At 44.4% G+C, this 22,261-nt stretch overlaps 2 protein-coding genes across 3 annotated transcripts in view; both read right to left on the reverse strand.

Moving 5' to 3' along the window:
* Positions 1 to 5,978, reverse strand: part of golim4a (golgi integral membrane protein 4a) — a 30,365-nt gene extending 24,387 nt beyond the window's left edge. Inside the window, exon 1 of the mRNA XM_083637103.1 lies at positions 5,344 to 5,978. Coding sequence (XP_083493229.1) covers positions 5,344 to 5,530 — 187 coding nt within the window. The 5' untranslated portion in view covers positions 5,531 to 5,978. The remainder of the gene's footprint in view (positions 1 to 5,343) is intronic.
* Positions 5,979 to 6,786: 808 nt separating this feature from the next.
* LOC310776905 (lysosomal amino acid transporter 1 homolog) lies at positions 6,787 to 21,560 on the reverse strand. Of its 2 annotated transcripts, none has more exons than XM_083637113.1 (8): positions 21,442 to 21,560; positions 20,475 to 20,931; positions 19,015 to 19,144; positions 17,826 to 17,913; positions 15,143 to 15,252; positions 14,688 to 14,789; positions 10,892 to 11,077; positions 6,787 to 9,361 (listed from the first exon to the last, which is right to left on the reverse strand). In XM_083637113.1, the coding sequence occupies exons 2-8, from the start codon at positions 20,678 to 20,680 to the stop codon at positions 9,245 to 9,247; spliced, it is 939 nt and encodes a 312-aa protein (XP_083493239.1). In that variant the 5' UTR covers positions 20,681 to 20,931; positions 21,442 to 21,560; the 3' UTR covers positions 6,787 to 9,244. The 2 variants fall into 2 exon arrangements, with proteins under 2 accessions (XP_083493239.1, XP_083493238.1); XM_083637112.1 differs by having other exon boundaries at positions 21,339 to 21,457.
* Positions 21,561 to 22,261: the final 701 nt, after the last annotated feature.

Raw genomic sequence — 22,261 nt, forward strand, 5'->3', positions numbered from 1 at the left:
TCATGGCCAGCCTCCAAACACACATCTAGCCAGCGGTTCACTTTCCCCCCACACTTATCTCCTTCAGCCTTGAGTGAGCACGGAGGGGTTCCCCTCGGGCCAATGGGGCATGTCCCGTACGGGGCAGTTAAAGTGCACGGTCAGAGAGAACAAGGCAGCACTCTATAGGCCTGACCTTTACTGGTCTACTGGTTGAGCTGTGGAGACGACTGGCTTGGTTAGGGTTGGCCAATGGCAGAGACTGGGAATAATATCAAATCACAAGCTTCTAAATGAACTGCAGGGTTTGGCATTTATTCATTCATACACTGAGCCAGAATGAATATAAAACGTTCACTGATGTAGGATCACGGGTCAGATCACAGGACTGTAATAAACTTGACTATTTGACATGAAAGACTATATCAGTGTTATAAATGTGTTGTTGACCTCACTAACAGGTTTACCTCACTAACAGGTTTACCTCACTAGCCTTGCGAGGCAACTGGATTCATGCGAGAATGAGATCACGCGACAAATCCATGTTGCTACACTCAGTCTCCAATCTACTGGTTTGCGTCCGAGGAAGGAGGAGGCGGTCCTAAGTGGTTGAAGTTAGCTCGTGATAGATGGCGATAAACAAACGGATGGTTCATCCAATCACCTGCCAAGTATTTGCTGAAAGTGCGTGCCCTTTTTTAACTGCTTTCCAAAGATCGAGTTCCCAGGTGGTTCCGCGAAACTAACCATCTGGCAGCGTCAGGTCTCTGTCTCCTTTGTCTATTTCATTCAAATAAAATGGTCATTACACTTTACTCAAGGTGTGTGAATTGATCAGGAAGCGTCCATAGGGCAAAAATAATGTTAGTCTCTCCTCCTCAGACTGTCCTCCCCTCTCATAAATAAATAAATAAATAAATAAATAAATAAATAAATAAATAAATAAACAAACAAACAAACAAACAAACAAACAAACAAACAAACAAATAAATAAATATTCAGCAGCGGAGGTCATATCAGCAGCAGCTGACCTCTGCTGTTGAATGCATATAGGGGAAACACTGCTGCAGGTTATTACCTCACAGCGTCTCCTTGCAAATGCAATGCAGCTCAAAGCTTGCAACATCTACAACACAGCCAACTTGTCTCTGCAAGGGCATTGAATCATTCCAGGTGATTTCCTTTTCAGCTGGTTCACATGGGAAGGGTCGGGGTAAACTTCTTCTGCCCTCCTCTATACCATCAGCAGCTCTCTCTCCACCTCCTACTGGTAACTAGAATCCACCACCGGAATCAGACACTTGTTTTGACAACAACAACAAAACAGTTGACACTGGATCACCCAGAAGATTGATCCTGGGTGGAGTGATGCGGGTGGGTGAGGTCCCCCAGCTCAGCTGAGCTGCTTACCGAAACTCTAACTCTGTTCATCTGAGCAACCTCAGACAGGTGGGAACCGGCAGGACACTCACTTCCTCATCAGCCCACTGACTGACTGACTGCAAGGTGGAGGATGAAGGATGAAGGGACAGCTGGACATTTAAGACCCAACCTGCCTGGGGAAGAGTTCTGTGGCTGGTACCATTGAAGCCAACGAAGTCCCAGAAGCAAAATTACGATATGAAAAGACGAAGCTTGCTTGCTTACTAACGTTATTACATTCACCTGGGCTACCTGCTTATATTTCAGACAGGAACTGTTGTACTATTCTTGTACTATTCACTATTCATGTCATGCTACATCATATAAAATGTATCATTATGTACTATGAGGTTTATTACACCGTTAGTACAAATCAGATTGTTGTGGTCTCCTCTGTGATACAGTCGATCTAACCTTTTCAAAAGACAAAACTTTCACATTTGAATGATGTAATAGTTATGTTTAATCCAGGGAGAATTTACAACTCTTACTCATAGAACAAACTTTTCTTCCCTTTAGTGAAAAACAGTTTTCTCTGTCAAAAGCTTTCGTCGGAGTAAGCAGCGGCCGTGAAACAACAGCAATGCAGACGTATAAACATTCCAGAGATGCCAGCGATTATGTCTTTTGATTATTGTTTTGGGAATGGGTGGTCGAGCGAAACAAAGATGTGGGTGTCACCGTCAGTGAGCGTTGACACGCGTGTGTAGAATGTGTACACTGCAGACCCATCTGTCAGGATGCATGCACAACCACAAGTGCCAGTTGCCTCTTTTAATGACTGACAACTGCCAGCCTGTGGTTAAAGTGGCTAAAAGTGAATCAATATGGCTGGCCCACAGTCCCCAAGCTATAGCCCACCTCTAAATATAGGTCACTTAACAGCAATCAACACAGTCAAGCAGAGATATCAAGTGACCCACGTGTGGTGATGGAGTGAAGCCTCCATCACCTCAGAACAATGAAAGCACGGGTGGGGTTGCAGCAGTTCAGGGATGCGACCGGCCCTGAGAGGCAACTCTGACCTATAGCCGTGTCATTCAAAGAGTCACTTATATTCTTATGATGCCCTTCACTTGTCAATACATATACTGTAGCCTTTGGAAAGTGAAATAAGAGCCGATTGTGCAACCTTAACGCTATAATGGCTAATGATGTAAGGTAGCCGCTTAGGAATACAGAGCGTCCATTGAGGAGGGATTTGAACAGCGCCAAACCTGAGGCAGTTAGTGGCTTTTATTTATCTTGTTAAATGAGACGGCTGTCCACCTCCTTCCAATTACCTTTGTTTTTCAAACGGGGGCAGAACAAAGGCTGAGAGGGGTTTAATGAATGCATAACCACATCTATCTCCCATGAGCCTGCCCACTGGAAAGCCCAATGCTACCGCTCACACCACCAAATATCTAGACGGTGAAGTCAAATGTACTCATAAAAAAACTTTTTGCAAAAGAAGTTTGCCATATGAGACTTTACAAAGCAACATAAGAAGTGGGGCTTTACTGCAAAATAAGAAGACAGTAAGAGAAACACTTAAAGATAAAAAAAAAAAGTCAAGTTCAAGGTATGATGCTGGCCTACATGAGTCGGGTAGTGGGTACTGTATATGTGAGAGCTCCAGTGAAGGTCTGCAGGATGGGGAGCAATGGCTGCTGGTCTGGTGGGAAACATTGTTAGGTTCAAGGCTGTGGTCAATTGAAACAGGTCCTGAGTCAGTCAAGGCTAAAACACTGAGACAATGTTTGAGCTTTGCTCTGAGCAGATGGAGAACTGTGTTTGCATGTGAATACATGTGGTGCCACAGCATGACATGATTCATGAAGTCCCACATCCTGAGAGCGGAGGGTTTGAGTGTGTTTATATGGAGACAGCAAATGAGTATGATTACTGTAAGGCAGGATGATGTAATCATGAGTGGTTAGATGTGGGGGGCATAAGGAGTTCCTGATGTTGTTTGTTTGTTTTACAGTGTTGCAGTGGGAGTTTGTAAAGCTATGATATACAGTAGGTACACTGCTGTGAATGTGGGCACCATCATCCATACTAGGGTTGGCACGATGGACGATGGCATTTATCATCGTCAGATGGGCCGACGCCCATGGACCTCTGAGCCTTCTACATCGGACCAATCACCATCGGATCGTGATTCATTATCTGTTCAAATTATAATTTTGCAGTTTTAATAATACAAAAGTCCACTCAAACACGACGCGCGGGAGACGCACAGGCGGCATTAAACAAGCGCGCCCAGTACAGACAAGTGGTAGAGCGGAGGAGGAGGAGGGGAGGGGAGGTTAAGCAGAAGTCGGTTTAAACTACCCCTCTGCAACTGATTGAAATTGCACTCGGTTTGGGCTGATTGAGGTGTTTATATGGAGCATTTTTAATCGGTTTGGGCTTTTAAACCTATTTCAAGCTGATTTCTATGGTCCATGTAAACGTGCCTACTGTGGAACCATCGCGATGGCTATTTGGTCGACATCGCATAACCGTAATCCATACTGTATATGTAACAAAGCCAACAGATGGTCCGTGGCGTAGCGGCTGATTCAGATTATGGATATATTGCTGTTTTCAGTGGCAAACATAGGTATTAATGTTCCATGGATGTTGCTAAGTAAGCGGTGACTCTATGCCAGCAGATGCCGGCATCTCATCATGAAAGGGCAATGTTTAGTTATAGATAAAGGGCAGCGATGTGATACTCAAATGTGCAAGCTGGCCAAACTCACTCATTGACTCTGCCTGGTTGTCATACTGCAGATGAGGAGGCTCTAGTCTGTGGGTGATACATCCACATCTGAGAGACACCACAAAAGGTCTGGGTGCAGCCGTTTGGTGGTCGTGATCCTGGTGTCCAGGATCGCTGCTGTGAGCAGCAGTGAAGCAGATGTTCTTCTGGATGACCTCATGACTTTAGGTGCTTCTCTGGCTGTTGTTGAGGTGAGCCTTGGGACAGAGCCACTCCAACCAGGTGTACTGCTGTCCGTGTGTGTGTGTGTGTGTGTGTGTGTGTGTGTGTGTGTGTGTGTGTGTGTGTGTGTGTGTGTGTGTGTGTGTGTGTGTGTGTGTGTGTGTGAGAGAGAGATAGCCTCAGGTCAGCAATAAACCTAGCTTCTTGGGGGGGTGGGGTGGGGGGGTGGGAGTCCATTCCTTACATTAGCCCTATGAAAGAGAGACCTATCTGACCTAATAAACTCGTGTTGAACTTTAAAGTTCAAACTGTAACAGACCTTAACCTGGTTTACCTCGATATTAAATAGTAACATTAGCCTAACCTGAGGTCCAAGAGGTTGAAGACACCACTGACAAGCTGACACCACTAAACCATTGAGATGCACTAGACTAGACAGCCGCCACCAATCGACTCTTGACACTTGCAACATTGTTTCTAATGGCCATCCTATGTGCTGCAGTGACACTGCGAAATCTGAAACTACGGTAAATGTCCAGTAACAAACTATGTAGCAAAATGTGACCTTACTTAAGACATCGCGTGAATCGCTGGGATCCTGTCTTACATTCAGCATACACGAGAGTAGCACTTGTTTTGATTAAAAATGTAACTTTTAGATCTGGGTCACACTGTTCGCTACCGCCCTCCACGGTCTATTTTGGTGGGAGAAGATCGTGGGAATAACAGGCGAAATCATTCTGAACTTTGAAGTTTTGTTGATGCTTGGTGCATTGGTTGTAAGCCGAATTGAAGAGTGGATCCTACTTTATCCCACACGATATTGAGTTGTGTTTTACGAGGTGTGTGCGGTTGCCAATGGGCAAACCAAAATTGCCTGATTTTTTTAAGGGACCGTGGCGTGACGTCCTCTGCCTTCAAGTCAGATGAGATAGCTGGATTCTCGCCGGGGGCTCCTCTCTCTCTCTCAGCCCTGTCACCTGTGTAAACAGCACACCCAATCACATCACAAGCACTGCTGTGTTTACCTTGGAGCTGCGCCGACAGCGACTCTTGGTGTTGCTGGTACTTCAGAGCCATGGCCTCGGTCCTCTTCAGCTGCTTGTGCATCTCATAGGAGACCATCCCGCCGTAGAGCATCCCGCACACCACGGTGACCAGCACGAACGACTGGAAGATCCTCCGCTGCCTCCGGGAGCACACCCCGTTCCCCATGTTGTTGGCCCCGCACCCCTCCCCGCTGTCTGGGCGAACAAGCCCCGTGTCTGCCTCCCTCTGGAAACTTCCCGACTCAACTTTTTTCTCGACTGAAGCCTCCCCTCCCTCTCTCTCTCTCTCTCTCACTCCCCGAGCATTTCCACACAGAAAATACCACTTAACATCTAGGATTTAATGATGTAAACAACATTCTCACAATCCACACGACTCTCTCTGCCCCCTGGTTGTGACTTCAAAGTAGCTGCTGAGATTTTCGCTTGACTCCACACACATCAAACTCCTGTCGTGTTGGTCGAGGCTGCAGCGAGCTCCGTGCTTCTTCTTTGTAGGACTAGTCCAAACTCCTTTCTGCGAGGAACATGAGAAGCTCAGGGAAAAGTCCCCGCCGAGGCCTCCATAGCAGCACCTTTAATTTTAGTTACGTGTCACCCTAAACGCAGCTGCCTGCCTGCCATCCGACTGACTACACACCAAAGGAAGTCCCTCCTCCGAGAAACCCTCGATTTCCCTATCTCCGCCCTCGCAGGAATAGCTCTTATCAATTGGTCGCCACAGAGCTCGGTCAAAAAGCAGCTTGGAATGTGAGGGTGGGGAGTTCGGGGAGATCTTATCGCACAATTATTATACACACAACTGCAGTGATCCTGTAATACAATTTTATTATAGTTATTATTAGGATACTGTCCATACCGTCACATGAATAATAGCTGTAGCATCTAATGGGGATCCTAATAACCTAAACCAAACATTACAGAAAAGTACAACTCCTCTATAGGTATACTGTAAAGTGATACCAACCATGCAGGAGATAACAAAACAGGTTCTACAAAGTAGGCTAATAAGGCCACTAGGCCTATTACAATTGACTACTACACACACACACTTAGACAGCAGTATTAGGAATATTATAGTGCACGGCACTGGCAGTCTTTCAGTCCATCATTTGATATAGCCTTCTCCAGGATAGAAAGCCTCATATTAATGTGATATTTTATTGATTTCCATAGGAGATTCTTGAGCTGGCAGAGATTTGGTGTGTGACTCATTGACACTCAAGCAGGGCAAATGCCAAGAGGGAATTGAACCTGGGTTGTCTGGTTGAAGGAGAGTCTCACTCACTCACTATCTGTTTTAGACAAAGTCATTTTAGTCCAATGTTCCCCTTTATCTTCTCAAAACAGGAGAGACAGTCTTTTAGCATTATTGCACTTTATTGAAGTATTGTGACATACAGAAAGTGACATATTTATGGTTGTAAAATGCAGATACTGTAACATTGGACGGTGTCGGACTCGGCACTAAACAGATCCTGGCACAGATCACGGAATAGCCATTTGCAATGGCAGTAACGTGCATTAGCAAAATAATATACAAAATAATAATATACAAAGTAATCTAACGTAAATAAATATGTCTTATAGAGCAATACAGTGTCACCTGCCTTTCAAGTAAAAATAACAGTCTTATAAATACCACTTGTTCTAAAGTGTACAAGAAATATGTAGGCTAAATGAATCATCTGATGAGTCCTAAAAAAAAAGCATGCTAGATTGAAAAGGCTGAGGCATGACACACTCAAACTAGGAAAAAGGCAGCATGATGCAAGGAATTTAAATACATTTATAAGGGCCACAAAATTTCAAAGCAATACAAAAACTTGTCTCTTCTGATGCACAAGAATGATTCTGAATGCATAATGCTTGCATTTCCTGTCTTTTTCAGCAAACAAGCTCAAGACAAAAGTCCCCTAATTTACATAATTTCACATTATTGCCTTATCTAATTGGCAAAAAAAATGGCGAAAGATAAATAAATAAATCAAAGGCAAACATGTTGTGCTTAAATAAACGTAATCAAAGTAATCTTAGCCTTGAATCTAGTCCAACAACAAATACATCATTACCTCATTATTATTATCCAGCGGATGTTAAACAGTGACGCCACCATAAACTTATAGAAAACTAAAAACTGGCACATAACTTTGGCTAGCTGTTAATTCTGCTCATAATGTATCCGCGGAAACTTGAGCTGCTCATCAATGAGACAAAAACATGTTCTTTGCTTCCTCATGTTATTCTGTATTATGTCCTTTGTTGCTCTGTAAACGCACACTAAGCAGTGCTTCATAAACACATTTGACTTGACTTGTCTTGAACATCTGCTCTGCCATAAAGTGAGACAACAGAATGGAAGCACTTAATAAAGAGGCAAACTAAACGTGTACCTCTAAACCTTTTACAATACATCTCCTCTGAGGAGAGGTGGATAAAAAGTCGTTCAAAGAAACCCGATGACACTTCTATAGAGGCAGGTGATATTTAAGGAATGGAGTGGATAGAACAAGGGTAGTGTTTCTTTTGTTTCCTGGTCCTGCTTTGCAGAAAGCACCAACAATACCGTTTAGAAAGAGATCAGCATGTCAAGATATAAAAAAAGGCACAAACAAAGGGGGCTTCTCTGGGACAGCAGAGAGCTTGAGAGGAATGAAACCTCCCTTTGGAAAAGGCATTGGGACCATAACACACGATCCATAACACACCTGTAATCGAAATAAAGACACATGGAAATGTCTCAGGTGGGGTAATAGTCTCTCCACACAGCCCATCTCTGTAAGTAGTGGAAACACCGCTGTGTACAGATTCATACAGTGGGGTATTTATGACTGTTGCTGTCATGTCCACTCCTATTTCCTGTCAGCCAGAGCGCACCGCCTAGCACTCGGAACATTTTTCAGACCGACAACAGATTTCACGGCACTCAAATACTGTAGCAGGTAATACGGACTTAAAACCCCATCCCATAAATAATATGACAAGCCAGTTTACAACCAGCAGGATCCACTAGAGCGGTTCCCCCACATAGTGCTGTGTTTACCTTATCTACATCGTGTGGACAAAACAGACACTGTGCTCTTCCCCCGAAGCTTATTTGTCAAAATGACATCTGGCATAAAGCTTCCTCATCTGGGTGTGTATGCTCCCACTGGGCATATCAAATAAACCAATGATTATATGTGAAATGAAACCACAAACTCCCAGGAGAAGAGTTAACAAACACTCGTACCCAAAAAAGTTCCAGTGACACTGTCACGCCCGTCTGCAGGGAAACAGACTCAGACTGGTTCTACATTTAAAAAAAGGATGGAAAAATGCTTTGTCAAAGCGATGCCTATAACACCATAGCCACCACTGCTAACGCACTGCTGGAAAACCAATGAAAAGTTAGTGAAAGACCAGCAGCTCGTCAGTATAGAGGCTGCTGATAAACTACATGAATACATGAAAGACTTTACTCTATAAGAGTCAATATAGTGTAAGCAGTAGTTTTGTATGCTGGCAATCATTTGGACATTTATTTCTGTAAAGTTGGATTTCTTGCTGCTTACTTCGATAGTAAGCCTTATATTGGAAAGCTATACATATGTGTGGCAAGTTTTTCCTGGCTTATTGGAACAGCCAACCCATAAAAAGGTTGACCATGGTGTTTGTAGTGTTGACAGCAGCAAGTCAGCCTAGAAAAGTTGCGCTGTATTTACGTCTTCCAACATGGCCGCTAGGGTGTTTCTAGGAGGCTTCCACAATGCCTCTACTCTATAAGGTTCTTACAACTGAAAAAAATAAATAAAAAATGTTTGTGGTCCATACTGACGAACCTGTGGAACGATCAATTTGTTCTTGACCAAAGAGTCTGTGCTGGTGTCGGTTCTGCATTCTAGAACATGGACAGCTCCTCTTCCTCACAGAGCAGGGGTTCCACCTCCGGGACTTTGACTAATTGGCTGCTCTTAGCGGAGATGTTCTTCCGGTAGATGATGAACTGGGCAGTCACCTGACAAGGTTAAGGTTCATACAGACATACAGAGTACAACAATATTCACTCTCTCCAACAATATCTTCATGCAACTACTGACGTGTCTTTTCAGAAACATCTCAAATATTAAACTTTTGAGCTATTAGCCTCATTATCAATAACTAGAAACAGAGAGTGATGCGCGCACTCCTTTCTAGCCTACCGTGCCTCGTCCTCCTTCTCCTCCTTCTCCTTCTCCTCCTTCTCCTTCTCCTTCTCCTTCCCCTCCTCCTCCTCCTCCTCCTCCTCCTCCTCCTCCTCCTCCTCGTCGCTCATTTCTCCCGTACCTGGTTGGTTTTCCCTCCGGGCTCGGATACGCGGCCTCGCCTGCACAACTGGCAGTTGAGCAATTGTGCGCCGCGCCATGCCACGCTAGCATCCCGCTCTCCAATTATAGGGTGGTGAGATGTTCCTCAGTGAAATTGATGCGGTAGATTACTAATGCAGGTTACTAATTTGTTTCTCCAAAACAATGTCACGATTATTATGTCAAGCAGACCACAGGTTGTTTTCTGTATGCGTTGTATAATTAAGGTACTGCAAATTAACAGTTTTTTTTTGTTGCCAAGTGTACATTTGTGATGCTATAATCCAAACACATGTAAATCAATGTTCCATAAAACATATATGATAATGGTGCACATGACAAAGCACGCCAAACTGAAAATTAGGTGGAAAAACCATATATCTTTTGGTTGTAATTGTGCAGACGCAATGCATGATTGCTTGTGTGTGTGGAGGTTATAATTGTTTATAGCGCTGCGCTCAGACCCTCCTGGTGGGTAATCACAATGTGTATATCCATGGAATGAAGCATGTGTGGAGGTTAACATCTTGAGCACAGAGAACTTTTAACGCCAATAACATGCTGATCTTATTCAATGAAAATGTGATTAAATCCATCCCTTGTGGATTTTGCAGGCACAAGGTGGGCAACATTATGAGCAATGTCTATGCCTGGATATCGATCAGTGTATGAATTGATGCTAACAAACTTCAATATACAAAGCCTGGCATTTGATGGGAAACATGCACACCTGTCAGCCAACCAGAATTGACTATTCAACAGAGCCATGATATATTAGATATAGAAATTCAGTGACTATACCCGGGGCGGCTGTAGCTCAGGAGGTAGAGCGGGTCGTCCACTAATCGCTTTGGATAAAAGAGGTCGGTGGTTCGATTCCCGGCTCCTCCAGTCTGCCTGTCGAAGTGTCCTTGGGCAAGACACTGAACCCCAAATTGCTCCCGTTGGTGTGCCAGCACCCTGCGTGGTAACCTGCCGCAATCGGTGTGTGAATGGGTGAATGTACCTACTGACTGTAAAGCGCTTTGGATAAAAGCGCTATATAAATGCAGGCCATTTACCATTTATTATATCTCATTGCAGTATAATGTTTTAACATGCAGGTGCACTGTCACACGGCAAGACAGATTTGGTCCATAAGCTAAAATCTTACACAAGCCTAGGCCGGCATGCCAGCCCAGGACGTGTGAATGGAAGGATACAAAGAAGTCGAGGAGGAGGACTCCCAGGCTGCCGATGAGCCAGGCCAGATGTTTGATGATGAAGGTCTGTTTGGAGCCCCTCAGGGCCGGCAGCACCACGATGACACTCAGCCCGTACGTCCCGTTGCCCATCATGGCCAGGGCAAACAGCATGTAAGAGGTGCCCTTCGTAGACTGGCGCTGGAACTAGAACGGATAGGGTTTTTAAATGTGAGTTTATTTGATTCTATTCAGACTGAACAGGAGGTAGAAGGGCTCTTTTATGGCAGTGATTCTCATCATGGGGTTCGGGGACCAACAGGGGTCCTTGAGGGGGTTCCCCAGAAAATTGATGACTTGTTCAACTTCACCATTATTTCATTTACCAGACGTGAACACAATTAGAGAATGGAGAAGAATGACTGTTAGGATCATAGTTTCACTGTTATCTCTCTACCTCCTGCAATGCAGATACAGCAGTCACAGAATTGTGGAACAAAATTCTATCTAACAGTCAAAATTATTCCCAGATTTGGGATTGAGAGACAAAATCTCCTCAAATGGGGGTCCGTGTACCTAATGTGAACTAAATTAGCGGTCCGTGATATGAAAAGGTTGAGAATGACGTTGTTTTACGGACTGGCCCAAACCCTGGACCTGCTAGACGGTGTTCCCTCTAAGAGCCAGTGGTGTCCAGTCCAGTCCTGTATCATGGAAGAGTCGTCTGTGGTTTATGGTGTGTTCATAAATGGGGTCGGCTGCTCTCTAGTGTTTGGTTGCAATGACAACCTGTCCTGCACTCAGCTGCTGGCTGAGGGAACATTGTCTGTACCAAGCGTGCTTTGAGAAATTATTGAAAAGAAGACACTGATCTGGCTAGCCCCAGTTTCTCCGGCAGGGCGTTCCTCAGCCTGGGAGCTCACACAGCACCTTGAGTTACAGTGCTCTGCCAGAAGATAAGACCTCAGGCTGTGCTCAGGCTCACGAGGGGTTAAAAGGTCTGATATGTAGCTGAGGACCAGACTCTGCTGTGCCTTAGAAGTTATCAGTAAAATCGTAAAACAAAGGGGCCACCAGGCCCACCACTGTAGAGCTGCTGAAATGGGGGTGATATGGCCCCGTTTTCTTGATTTGGTTAAGAGTCTCGAATCGATGCTGTATTATGCATTAGCTACAACCGGGAGAGGGAACTCTGACAGTGGGAGGCAGGAAGCATGAATAGAGAGAATTACAACAGTCTAAATGTGAAGAGCTAAAGGCGTGAATAACTTTTTTGAGGACAAAAACAGACAACAAACTAGACCTTTCCTTGGAAGTATTTTTAAATGAAAGACGCAAGATTGAACAACCCTGTTTATCTGCTAATTACAACAGAGGTCTGAATCACATATTACCACACACATCAATTCTTGGCTAGAGACTTGATGTTGATGTTGTGAAGAAGTTTCCAACATTGATTTGAATCAGGCTACTGTAACTTTGGGAGCCAAATAGAGTACCGCAGGAATGAGTCTGGGAAGACTTGGATGTTAGCACGGGGAACTTCGTGTTCCGAAAGATAATCTTCACAAATGAGGACCACTTTTATTACTTTTGTTGTGATTTTTAAAAATCACATTAAGCTTCAAAAGTCATAAAATTGGTCCTCATTTGTGAAGATTATCTTGGTGAACATGAAGTTTGGCGTTTCATAAATTTTTGTTAACCACAGACCTTATTTCAGGCATTTAACCGGAATTCCCATACAAAAGTCCCATTGATTTTGAGACTCTGAACGGAAGTGCAGGGATTTATGGGTTGGCCTTCTATAGAACAATATCAGGCTAGGGCTATCTGGGTAGTGTCGAGGTAAAAGCACTCTCCTACCACCGCGGAGACCCGGGTTCAATTCCCGACAGCGGTGCTTCCGGCTTGGTCAGATGTTCCTACAGACACAATTGGCCGTGTCTGCGGGTGGGAAGCCGGTGGGGTCGCTGCACTAGTGCCTCTTCTGGTCGGTCGGGGCGCCAGTTTGGGGGGAGGGGAACTGGAGGGAATAGTGTGATCCTCCCACGCACTAACGTGAATAACTTTTATGACATTTGAAAGAAATGTAAATGCGTTTTTTTTAAACGTGATTTTTAGAAAACGCTTCAAAAGGCATAACAGTGATTAACGTTCGTGAAGATTATCCTGCTGAACCCAAATTCGCACTCCCATAAACTTTTGTTAACCACAGACCTTATTTGATGCATTTAAGTGAAATCCCCATTCTAAAATCCCATAGACCTTTCCCCCGGCGAACCAACATGGCGGCGATTTCTGGTTATGCCTACAAAAATACGTCATCCCTGCGGTACTCTATTTGTCAATTCTTGTCTATTATAAAAGACAGAGACGGAGGATGTCTGCAAATGTTCAGCCTTGACTGAGCAATGGAGTTCTTCTATTCTGTTTTATTGTCGAGTTGAAACTGTCCCCAAGAGTGATCAATGCTGAAATGTTGCTTGGCAACACAATGTCAATGCCCTGTAGGCTACTGCCTGCCTGGGCCGGCCTCAAGCAGCGTTAGGCAACCAGCAAGTGTTTGATGATAGAGAGTGTTTGCAATAGGAATAATGAAGAGTAAGCATTAGTAATCGGATGACACTTCACTATTTGCAATATCACCAAAGCTTGGAAAATATGCCAGTGGGAATGATGTGGGCATTCTGTAGAAAAATGTCTCTGTTCTGCATGAATTTTTCACAGGGTAAATATTGACTTAGTTATGGTGTGTGTGTGTCACTGTGTGTGTCACTGTGTGTGTCACTGTGTGTGTGCGCGCGCGCGCGTGTGCCCAGAAGTTTCTCTGGCACTGGCACCCGAGTGAGACGATCCTGTCTGGTGATTAATAGCAGTAGTCCAGCCAGGATGTTCCGTCAGCACAACAGCACCATTGTCTTCAATGCCTGGTTCTCATTTTGACACACAAACACAACGCCCCCTTCCCCACACACACACACACACACACACACACACACACACACACACACACACACACACACACACACACACACACACACACACACACACACACACACACACACACACACACACACACACACACACACCCTCTATTTATGACTAACTGAAGTATAACAATAAATGTCTCGGGCCCCTCTGGGATCAGGGCATGAGGAGGCTGTCCAAGTTCTCCTGAGGGTAGTCTCGCTGGCCAGCCTCCCCTCCCTTCCGTGAGAGGAGTCTGGCGGGACGGAAACAGACTGCTGGGATAAGCCCTCCCCTGCTCTACAGCTGCTCTCCCATTGGAAGCGTCAATTTCAGACGCTGCCAGATTTCCACTCCCCGCTTAAGAAGCTCTGTCATTGGCTCCGACCATGTCAATCAGAGTGGCTTCCGCTCCCTCCTCTCTGTGTGTCACTGTAAATAGTACCCTGCCGCCGCAGTGAAAACAACAACGCTAACTAGCTGGCAAGCTAACGGCAGAAACCTACATGCTAGCTCATTGCTACACGCTGTAAATGGCAAGTTGGATTGTTGGAAACTATTTTACAAGGGCACTGCCGCTAAGTGCCGCCCATCGCAATCCCACAATGGAGACCTGCACCGCCAGACTCCTCTCACGGAAGTGAGGGGAGTCTCGCTGGCCAGCGAGACTATCCTGAGGGTAACTCTGCTCACACACATACTGCTGTGTGTGTTACAGTCAAAAAACTAAAACAAAGTCCACATTCTAAAGGTAGTCACACCCACAGACAGTCACACCAACATATAGGCACACCAACAGACAGTCACACCAACAGACAGTCACACCAACAGGCACATTGTAACTTACATTTTTATAGAGCTGGGGGAAGCGGGAGGAGAGGTAGAAGATGGAGGCCAGGTATCCACAGACATAGCCAGTAATCTCCTCAGTGTTAAAGGTAGCAGGATCCTGGGCAGGATGAAGACAACACAAGACACATCAAACTGCAGAGGCAGAATCTACAGTATAGCCATTATAGCAGTTGCAGACAGCTTTCATACACAAAGACAACCATTACTGTATATCCAATTACCGTAGATGTGACAATGCACATTTCTGAACAATGAAATCCACCCGCACAGACAGACAGACAGACAGACAGACAGACAGACAGACAGACAGACAGACAGACAGACAGACAGACAGACAGACAGACAGACAGACACACACACACACACACACACACACACACACACACACACACACACACACACACACACACACACACACACACACACACACACACACACAGCTCAACCTACCTGCATGTCTAAGGTTGTGTTGTTATCTGTGATGAGTTTGGGCAGAACCAGAAGGACTAATGTAGCGGACCCACACCACAAGAAGCACAGCCACTTTAACACAGGGTTTTCTAGAGGAGAGAGAGACACACAGAGAGAGAGAGACAGAGAGAGACAGAGATCAGAACTGACATTGACACAACCCCACCCTGACCAATTGCCTGACGCTCTTAGGAAATCACATTTCAGCAGCTTCAATCTACAAGTGACATCGACTGTGATTCATGAGCTACCACTATGTGGAAAGCTGGTGTGGTAAGCTTAAATTCATGTGTCAACAACATTGCAACAAGTACCCAATAATAAACAGTGCAAAGAACAAGACAGTAGTGCAAACACACACAGCGTAGTGTGTCTGTGTGAGCAGTGTGGGACAGGTCCAGGTCTACCTGTGTGTCATACACACTTCTGCCTTTGGTGGGAAGTGTTCACAAGACAGTGACGTACACGGTGAAGCATCCCTATCATTTCCACCAAATGAAATGGCTGCTCTGAACACGCCTGCTGACTTCAGAGCAAACAAACAGTCAGTGGAAATCTCTTCCCAAACCATGTTAGGGAAATCACATGTCACCAGCTTCAATCTACAAGTGACATTAACTGTGATTTATCCATATTCTGCAGTTTTTGTTTTGTTTGTTTTTGTCTGACACCAAACTCTGCTTGACCCACATCTTGACCTAGCATACACAATGCTGCTGATGGAGTGGCATCAAGGTCTTTGGAAAAGGAGAAGATACGGCTGTAAGACAACACCTGGACAGATAACTCTAGAGGTGTGCGTGCAGTGGGAAGGTAGGGAGGCAATGGTCAATGAGCTCTCGCTCTCTCTCTCTCTCTCTCTCTCTCTCTCTCTCTCTCTCTCTCTCTCTCTCTCTCTCTCTCTCTCTCTCTCTCTCTCTCTCTCTCTCTCTCTCTCTCTCTCTCTCTCTCTCTCTCTCTCTCTCTCTCTCTCTCAGAATTATGCACCATTCAGCAACATATCTAACCCTGTGTTTCTGTAGTTACATAACTGAATGACACGTGCTTTGATGCGTCTGTCCTGTTTCACACTGAGCCAATCAAAGCCTTTTATAGTCATTTTTTAGTCATTACGCAGCACAGCGCTGCCTGGAACCAATTGCCTGATGCTCTTAGGAATGCCCCAACCAGTGCAGTCTTTAAATCCAGACTGAAAATACCTTACTGTTCTCAAGTGCTTTCAACTAAATGTTTTTAAATCCTAAGACCTTATTATTGTGTTATTATTATTTAAAATCTTTCTTTTTCTTCTTGCTTTATTAACACATTCACTGCCAGTACAGCATGGTTTCAGTGTCTGAGACAGGAAGCTGAGATAATCGCAGTTTTGTGAAATTCAATCAAACAGGCAGAACAGTCACTTTAACCATTTATTTTTGGCATCAGTGAGAGATCAGACATCTGAACAATATAGTTCTGAACACCCTCTCCCTTAAACTCCTCCCTCTGTGGGCGTGTCTGGTGGCGTTTGTCACAAGCCAGTTTCTCCTGCCTGTCTGAGCAGTGAGCAGCCTCCCTCTCTGGCGGCCCCTCGTCGGCGAGTGTGGCGAGTGTGGACTGTGGATGGGACTCAATCGTTTCTTGGATTTTCGGTTGAGAGCTTTGATGAAGCTTTGTGCGATTCTAGGCTTTATGCTGCCCACCCAATCTATTTTTGGAACCCCCCACCCTTGTGCGCCCGTGTGCAGCAGCGTGAAAGCGTTTTCGCCTACAGTATGAGAATGAGGCTCGTTCGTTTCTGGGTTTTCGGAATGCGTGCGATTCTGGCCTTTCTGCGGGTGTTTCAAAGTGTGTTTCACCCATAATCTATTATGCAAATTTGCAATCCCCCACGCCAGCACCGCTCTCCGCTCTCGGTGTGCTGCTCTGCTGGCGCGGCCGCTCTCCGCGAGTCTGGTGACTGATGACTGTAAAATCGCCAAGCCATTTCCTTGAGAATGGCTTTCTCCCGCGGCTGTTTTTGGTTGGCATTCTCTCTGTCGGGAGAGCACTGTCGCCACTTAGTTGGTCGGTAAAATAGATTATACTAATTCAATACTTCCAATATTTTTATAGGAGACGTGGGGGGCATTGATCCACGTAGCACCGTCAAAAAAAAAATATATTTTTTTTGACGAGTCAACTCGTCATTCGCAGTGAACGTGTTAAATGATGTTTTTAGCTTTGCATTGTGTTGTTTTTAACTTCTCTGTAATGCACCCTGAATCTACTCCTGTGTATGAAACGTGCTTTATATAAATACAATTGCCTTGTCTTGTCTTTATAGGTTGTACTCTGTACTCTCTGCTCTGTACAGCACCTTGTAACACTGGTTTTGAAAGGCGCTTTATAAATAGAATTTACTTACTTACTGTGTCACAAATGCATTGTGGGACTGGCCTGCTGCCGAGTTAGTGTGTATAAAGCTTCTGGTCAAGCTTTTACTTTTATTTTACTTTATGTTATTTTACTTGATCTGATGCCATATCACGATTTACAGTTCATATTTAAAAAGTAGTGGAGTCAAAAGTAGGAGGAGCTATGCTTGTCACTGATCTGAGGGGTGTGGCTGCAGCCAGTGACAGACAGTCTCACTTTATCCCTCTCCAGGCTAACTGAGTGCAGAGAGAATGTCAGAACTTACTTCTGGTGGAGCTGTTCTTGATCTTATAGTAGAGAAACTGGGAAATGAGAATCAAGTCTGTGAAGATGTAGAAGACGACTGTGACTACCTGGGGGAGGGTGGGAGGGAGAGAGAGAGAAAGAGAGTGACAGACAAACAGACAATGTAAGCTAAATGTAGCAGGTGTGCAATAGATAGTATAAACAAGGAAATCAGGACAGCTGACATTTGATTTTGCCCTCTCTAACTCATCAACTGATCATCACATGTCAGGTGACGGCAGTGAAAAGCTGAGTAGTCATACTGAGATGTCATACTCCACAGTGACAAGGCTATATGGCTACACAATTTGCTCCCAATTCAGAACATGAGTGATCTTCACTGTTAAAAAAAAAAAAAAAAAAAAAAAGGAAATGAAATCAATCGTAAGTGCATTGAAAGTGAATGTGAACACCAACCGTGCTGTTGGCCATAAACAGTTTCAAATATACCACCAGAAGCTCAATTGCACACACGACAGAAACCAGCAAAATAAAATGATAGTGAAATAGAAATGGAGGAATATTATATTTAAAATTGTTATATTATCTATTTAAAACAGTCTTTTCAGTATAACATCATCTAACTTCTTTTTGAAGTCAACTCTATGTGTATCATAGCAACATGAGAGGTAGTGTGCCTGAGGCCATGTCCTGAGGCTTCCCTACAGTGAAATGAAGCAGCAGGCCTGGTACAGCTTGTCTTCTATTGTAATAAGTCTGCAATTTCACAGACAAGACTTGAGTCTATTATTACCCAAATAAAACATATTTCTTCCAATGGAGATCTTCATTGGAGGTCTGTGTGCGCAAAATGGCACAAACCACAACATAACTTGCTGTATTAATATTATGACATGATTCTGTGCTCTGACAACAGAAGGCCGTGTGGTGCATCTTGAGTGTCTTGCCGCCTCCATACAATGAGCAGAATTCAACTGGATGTTGTAGAAATGAATGGGAAATGGATGTGTTACTCTGCACAAAACCCCGTAAATCCTCAAAATTTGGATCTTTTTTGAGGATCAGAATCCGATTAAACTGCATGTATAATAATAAACATACAGGGATTTGCCTTAAGTGACAGTGACTTGACACAATGACAACTTGTCTCACAGTATGAACACACACAGCAGGAGGACTATATATAGAGCAACCTACTGAGTGTTTACCTGGATTGGCAGCTGGCTAGTGAGGTAGCAGCCTGCAAAGCTGGTCAGGTCTCCACTGAAGAGGAAGAACAGGAAGCCAAAAGACATGGCTTCCTCCACTTTACCATTACGATAGGCCTCATACACTTGACTGAGAGAGAGAGAGAGAGAGAGAGAGAGAGAGAGAGAGAGAGAGAGAGAGAGAGAGAACTGACATTGACAACTTTTGCAGGAGCTTGTTTAAGTCTAAGACACAACCCCACCCATTTGCATTAGCTAACACTATGTGGAAAGCTGGTGTGGTAAGCTTAAATTCAACAACATCACAACAAGCAAGTACCCAATAATAAGGAGGGCAAAGAGAGAGATGGAAGAACTTCACTTGTGGAATGCATTGCCTGCACTGCCACCATGCTGTGTATATGCAGCACTTGTTTTTTTATATAATACTTGTTTTTTTATTAACAAAAGAAGAATATGTAATACATTACAATGTGCAATACCTTAAAGCCCTCCACTGTATTTGCAAAAGTGCTTTCTCCAAAAGAGGTGGGACTGGGTTACTGTGAGGGCCACGCCCTCCCCCAGAACCACTCCCACAGAGTGAGAGTCAGTGCTATGTGTCTGTTTTGTATGTGTGATACCCTCAAGCAGTATCATGCAGTACTTGGATGAAAGAATGCCGGAAAACTGGCCTTGCAGAAACTATAAACCAGAGGTTTTCAAAAGTGGGAGACGCTCAGTAAATGGAAGTGATATTACATTAGTTATTGCATTATCAAAAGGAGATCACATAGAATAGTCTAAATAGTTCAGAGATTCAGTTGTTTGGGGGAATTTTACTCATTTTCCTTGAGTCAGAAAGAAAGAAATGTGTTCAGAAAGACATTTTCTATGTATTTGGTGTAGTCTGAAGTGTCAAAACAGCAATAGGATGAATCAGCGTGACAGCACGACACCCGGATAAGCTACCCGGAACCGCAGCAGTGAAGTAGTATGAGTTGTGCAAAACAAACTTTAATATCTCAAAAACTATACACCACATCATTTATATTTTGACATTCTGAGAGCAGAAGTAGCTCAAGGGGCTGATGTATAATGGCCATGTTAAAGTTGTGTGAACTGTGCAGTTTTTAAAATAAAGTGAATTTAGTAAAAAGCACAGCCTGCTAGTGTGAGACACTCAAGGCTGGCTCCATAGGGTCCCATTATAAGCTGCCCTTTGTTTACCAACACTGATCCCTCATATGGCTATCTTGGCTCAATTGTTGAGTGTTTATGGGATCAATAACATAATCATGATCCCACAGGCATCCAGGAATTGACCAAAACTAAGCAAGTAAACTTGGGCGCCTTTTTCCAAGCTTTTGTCAGACTTTGAAAACCCAAGCTATAATAGACCATAAGAAGAAATCATAAACATTTTTTACCATAGTGGAAACTAATTGATGGTTCTATTCATCTGAAAATTAAGCACTTACGGTAAAGTGGACAGCAGGAAGCAGAACATGGATATGAGTCCTATCACCACGCTGCAGTACTCCCACACATTGTCCACGCACTCCTCCAGCAGATAGAGGATCCACGGCGTCCCGTTGACGCACAGCGGACGGCCCAGCGCGGGGCCGCTGGAGTTGGCGGCGGCCACGTCGACACTCTTCCCGCCGGGGAAGCGGGCGGTGGCCATGGGCAGACTGGCTCCGTGCCTCCGCCTGTGCTAGGCTAGCGCCACGCTTCCAAACTGTCAGAAGTGGAGGAGGAGGCGGCGTGCTTCCCCTGACGAGAGAAGCAAACCTGATTGATGACCGGAGTGGACCCGGGCAGCGCAGGACGGGACGATGCTGACAGTTCCCACGGACACACCACACCACACCCACCTACTGTCTACTGACCTCATCTAATAAACTGGGCCTGGCTCACTGCTGTCATTTCAGGAGCCTGCAAGAGGAAAACAAATCAGGAATAGCTAATTATAGTAGCCTATAATTATGTTTAGATACTCTTCAAATAGCACACCAATCTTAAAATCTCATGCAGCTCTAACGATACTTTTGGCCAAATGAAAAGCCTTAACCACTAATGGTTAGAGATGTGCAAAGTTGCAAACTGATGCAAATAGTTAAACAAAAAAACACGCAAAAAAATCGCATTTGAGGTAAGCTTATTTAGAACTACGACCGAAAAATGTGTCAAGAAGTAGCGTTACCGAACATCACAATGTTACAAGTGCTCTAAGATCGACGAGCAGTTTGGGCTAGCTCATATTTTGCCAGAATTTTAGTTTGTTTTGCTAATCACACACACGATTTCAACCTTTATATTCCAAACTGAGTGTGTCGACTCACGGTGCATCAGGCACACAGGCAGATATGCGTGGACTGACTTGAACTGATGGAGGAGGCGTATAAACAAAGGTAGGAAAGAAAATCACGACAAGCTGCAACTAACCTCTAACCTGGCACAGTGAGCGCCTGAGACAGTGGGTCTGCAGCTCCGTGTAAAGTTCCCCCGCATCCTCACCCGGTGTGTTGTGAAAGTAACGAGCCTTTTCACAGCGGCAGATAAGCGTCCAATGTTGTGCTTGTTTGTGTATCAGCTGTCTATCTCTCTGCTGAGCCTGATTTCCCCATGTCAATTGTCAAGCTAGCAACAAAACAAAAAAACTTCATGTGAAAAATTTCAAAATAAAACCAAAGTGAAGGTAATGAATATCCGTCGTAGTTCTTTGACGCTGTGTGTGTGTGTGTGTGTGTGTGTGTGTGTGTGTGTGTGTGTGTGTGTGTGTGTGTGTGAGAGAGAGAGAGAGAGAGAGAGAGAGGCGAAAGAGAGAAAGATTATGGAGCCCTCGCTCATCCCTGGCGAACTGATGAGGAGACAGTGAAGAAGACATGACATGTTTTTAGGATTGAGTCATAAAAATGATTCACACTATAAAAGAACAGGTTGCAGAAATGTGGATGGAAGTTGCGAAGAAGATTTAAAATGATTACTTTACTGAAAATCATATAGTAGCCTATGTCACTGCAGCACTTCTTATTTTAATGATACGAGGAGCTGTCCATCAGCACCACTCAAAGTGAGGGACTGTCTGCAATAGATAATCATAATGAATAAATGATACAAATTAAATAATGGTATCAATCAATAATGGAGATATGCATTATAGACCTATATAATTACCAGTTAGCTTGTACTGACAGGAGCGTGACCCCATTGACCTTGCTTTCGTTTTTACCCAACTTTCCAGCTACTATGAGGAACAGCATGG

Source organism: Poromitra crassiceps, assembly GCF_964638095.1.
Source record: "Poromitra crassiceps genome assembly, chromosome: 5".
Classification (NCBI taxonomy): domain Eukaryota; kingdom Metazoa; phylum Chordata; class Actinopteri; order Beryciformes; family Melamphaidae; genus Poromitra; species Poromitra crassiceps.

Bases quoted from the DNA above. Each gene is read 5' to 3' on its own strand.
- LOC310776905 (XM_083637113.1), bottom strand. From the start codon at position 20,680: ATGGCCACCGCCCGCTTCCCCGGCGGGAAGAGTGTCGACGTGGCCGCC. The intron at 14,790-15,142 runs GTAGGTTGAGCT...CATCCTGCCCAG, and splicing joins ACACAACCTTAGACATGCAG to GATCCTGCTACCTTTAACAC. The intron at 9,362-10,891 runs GTATCCTTCCAT...TAACCTTGTCAG, and splicing joins TCCTCCTCCTCGACTTCTTT to GTGACTGCCCAGTTCATCAT.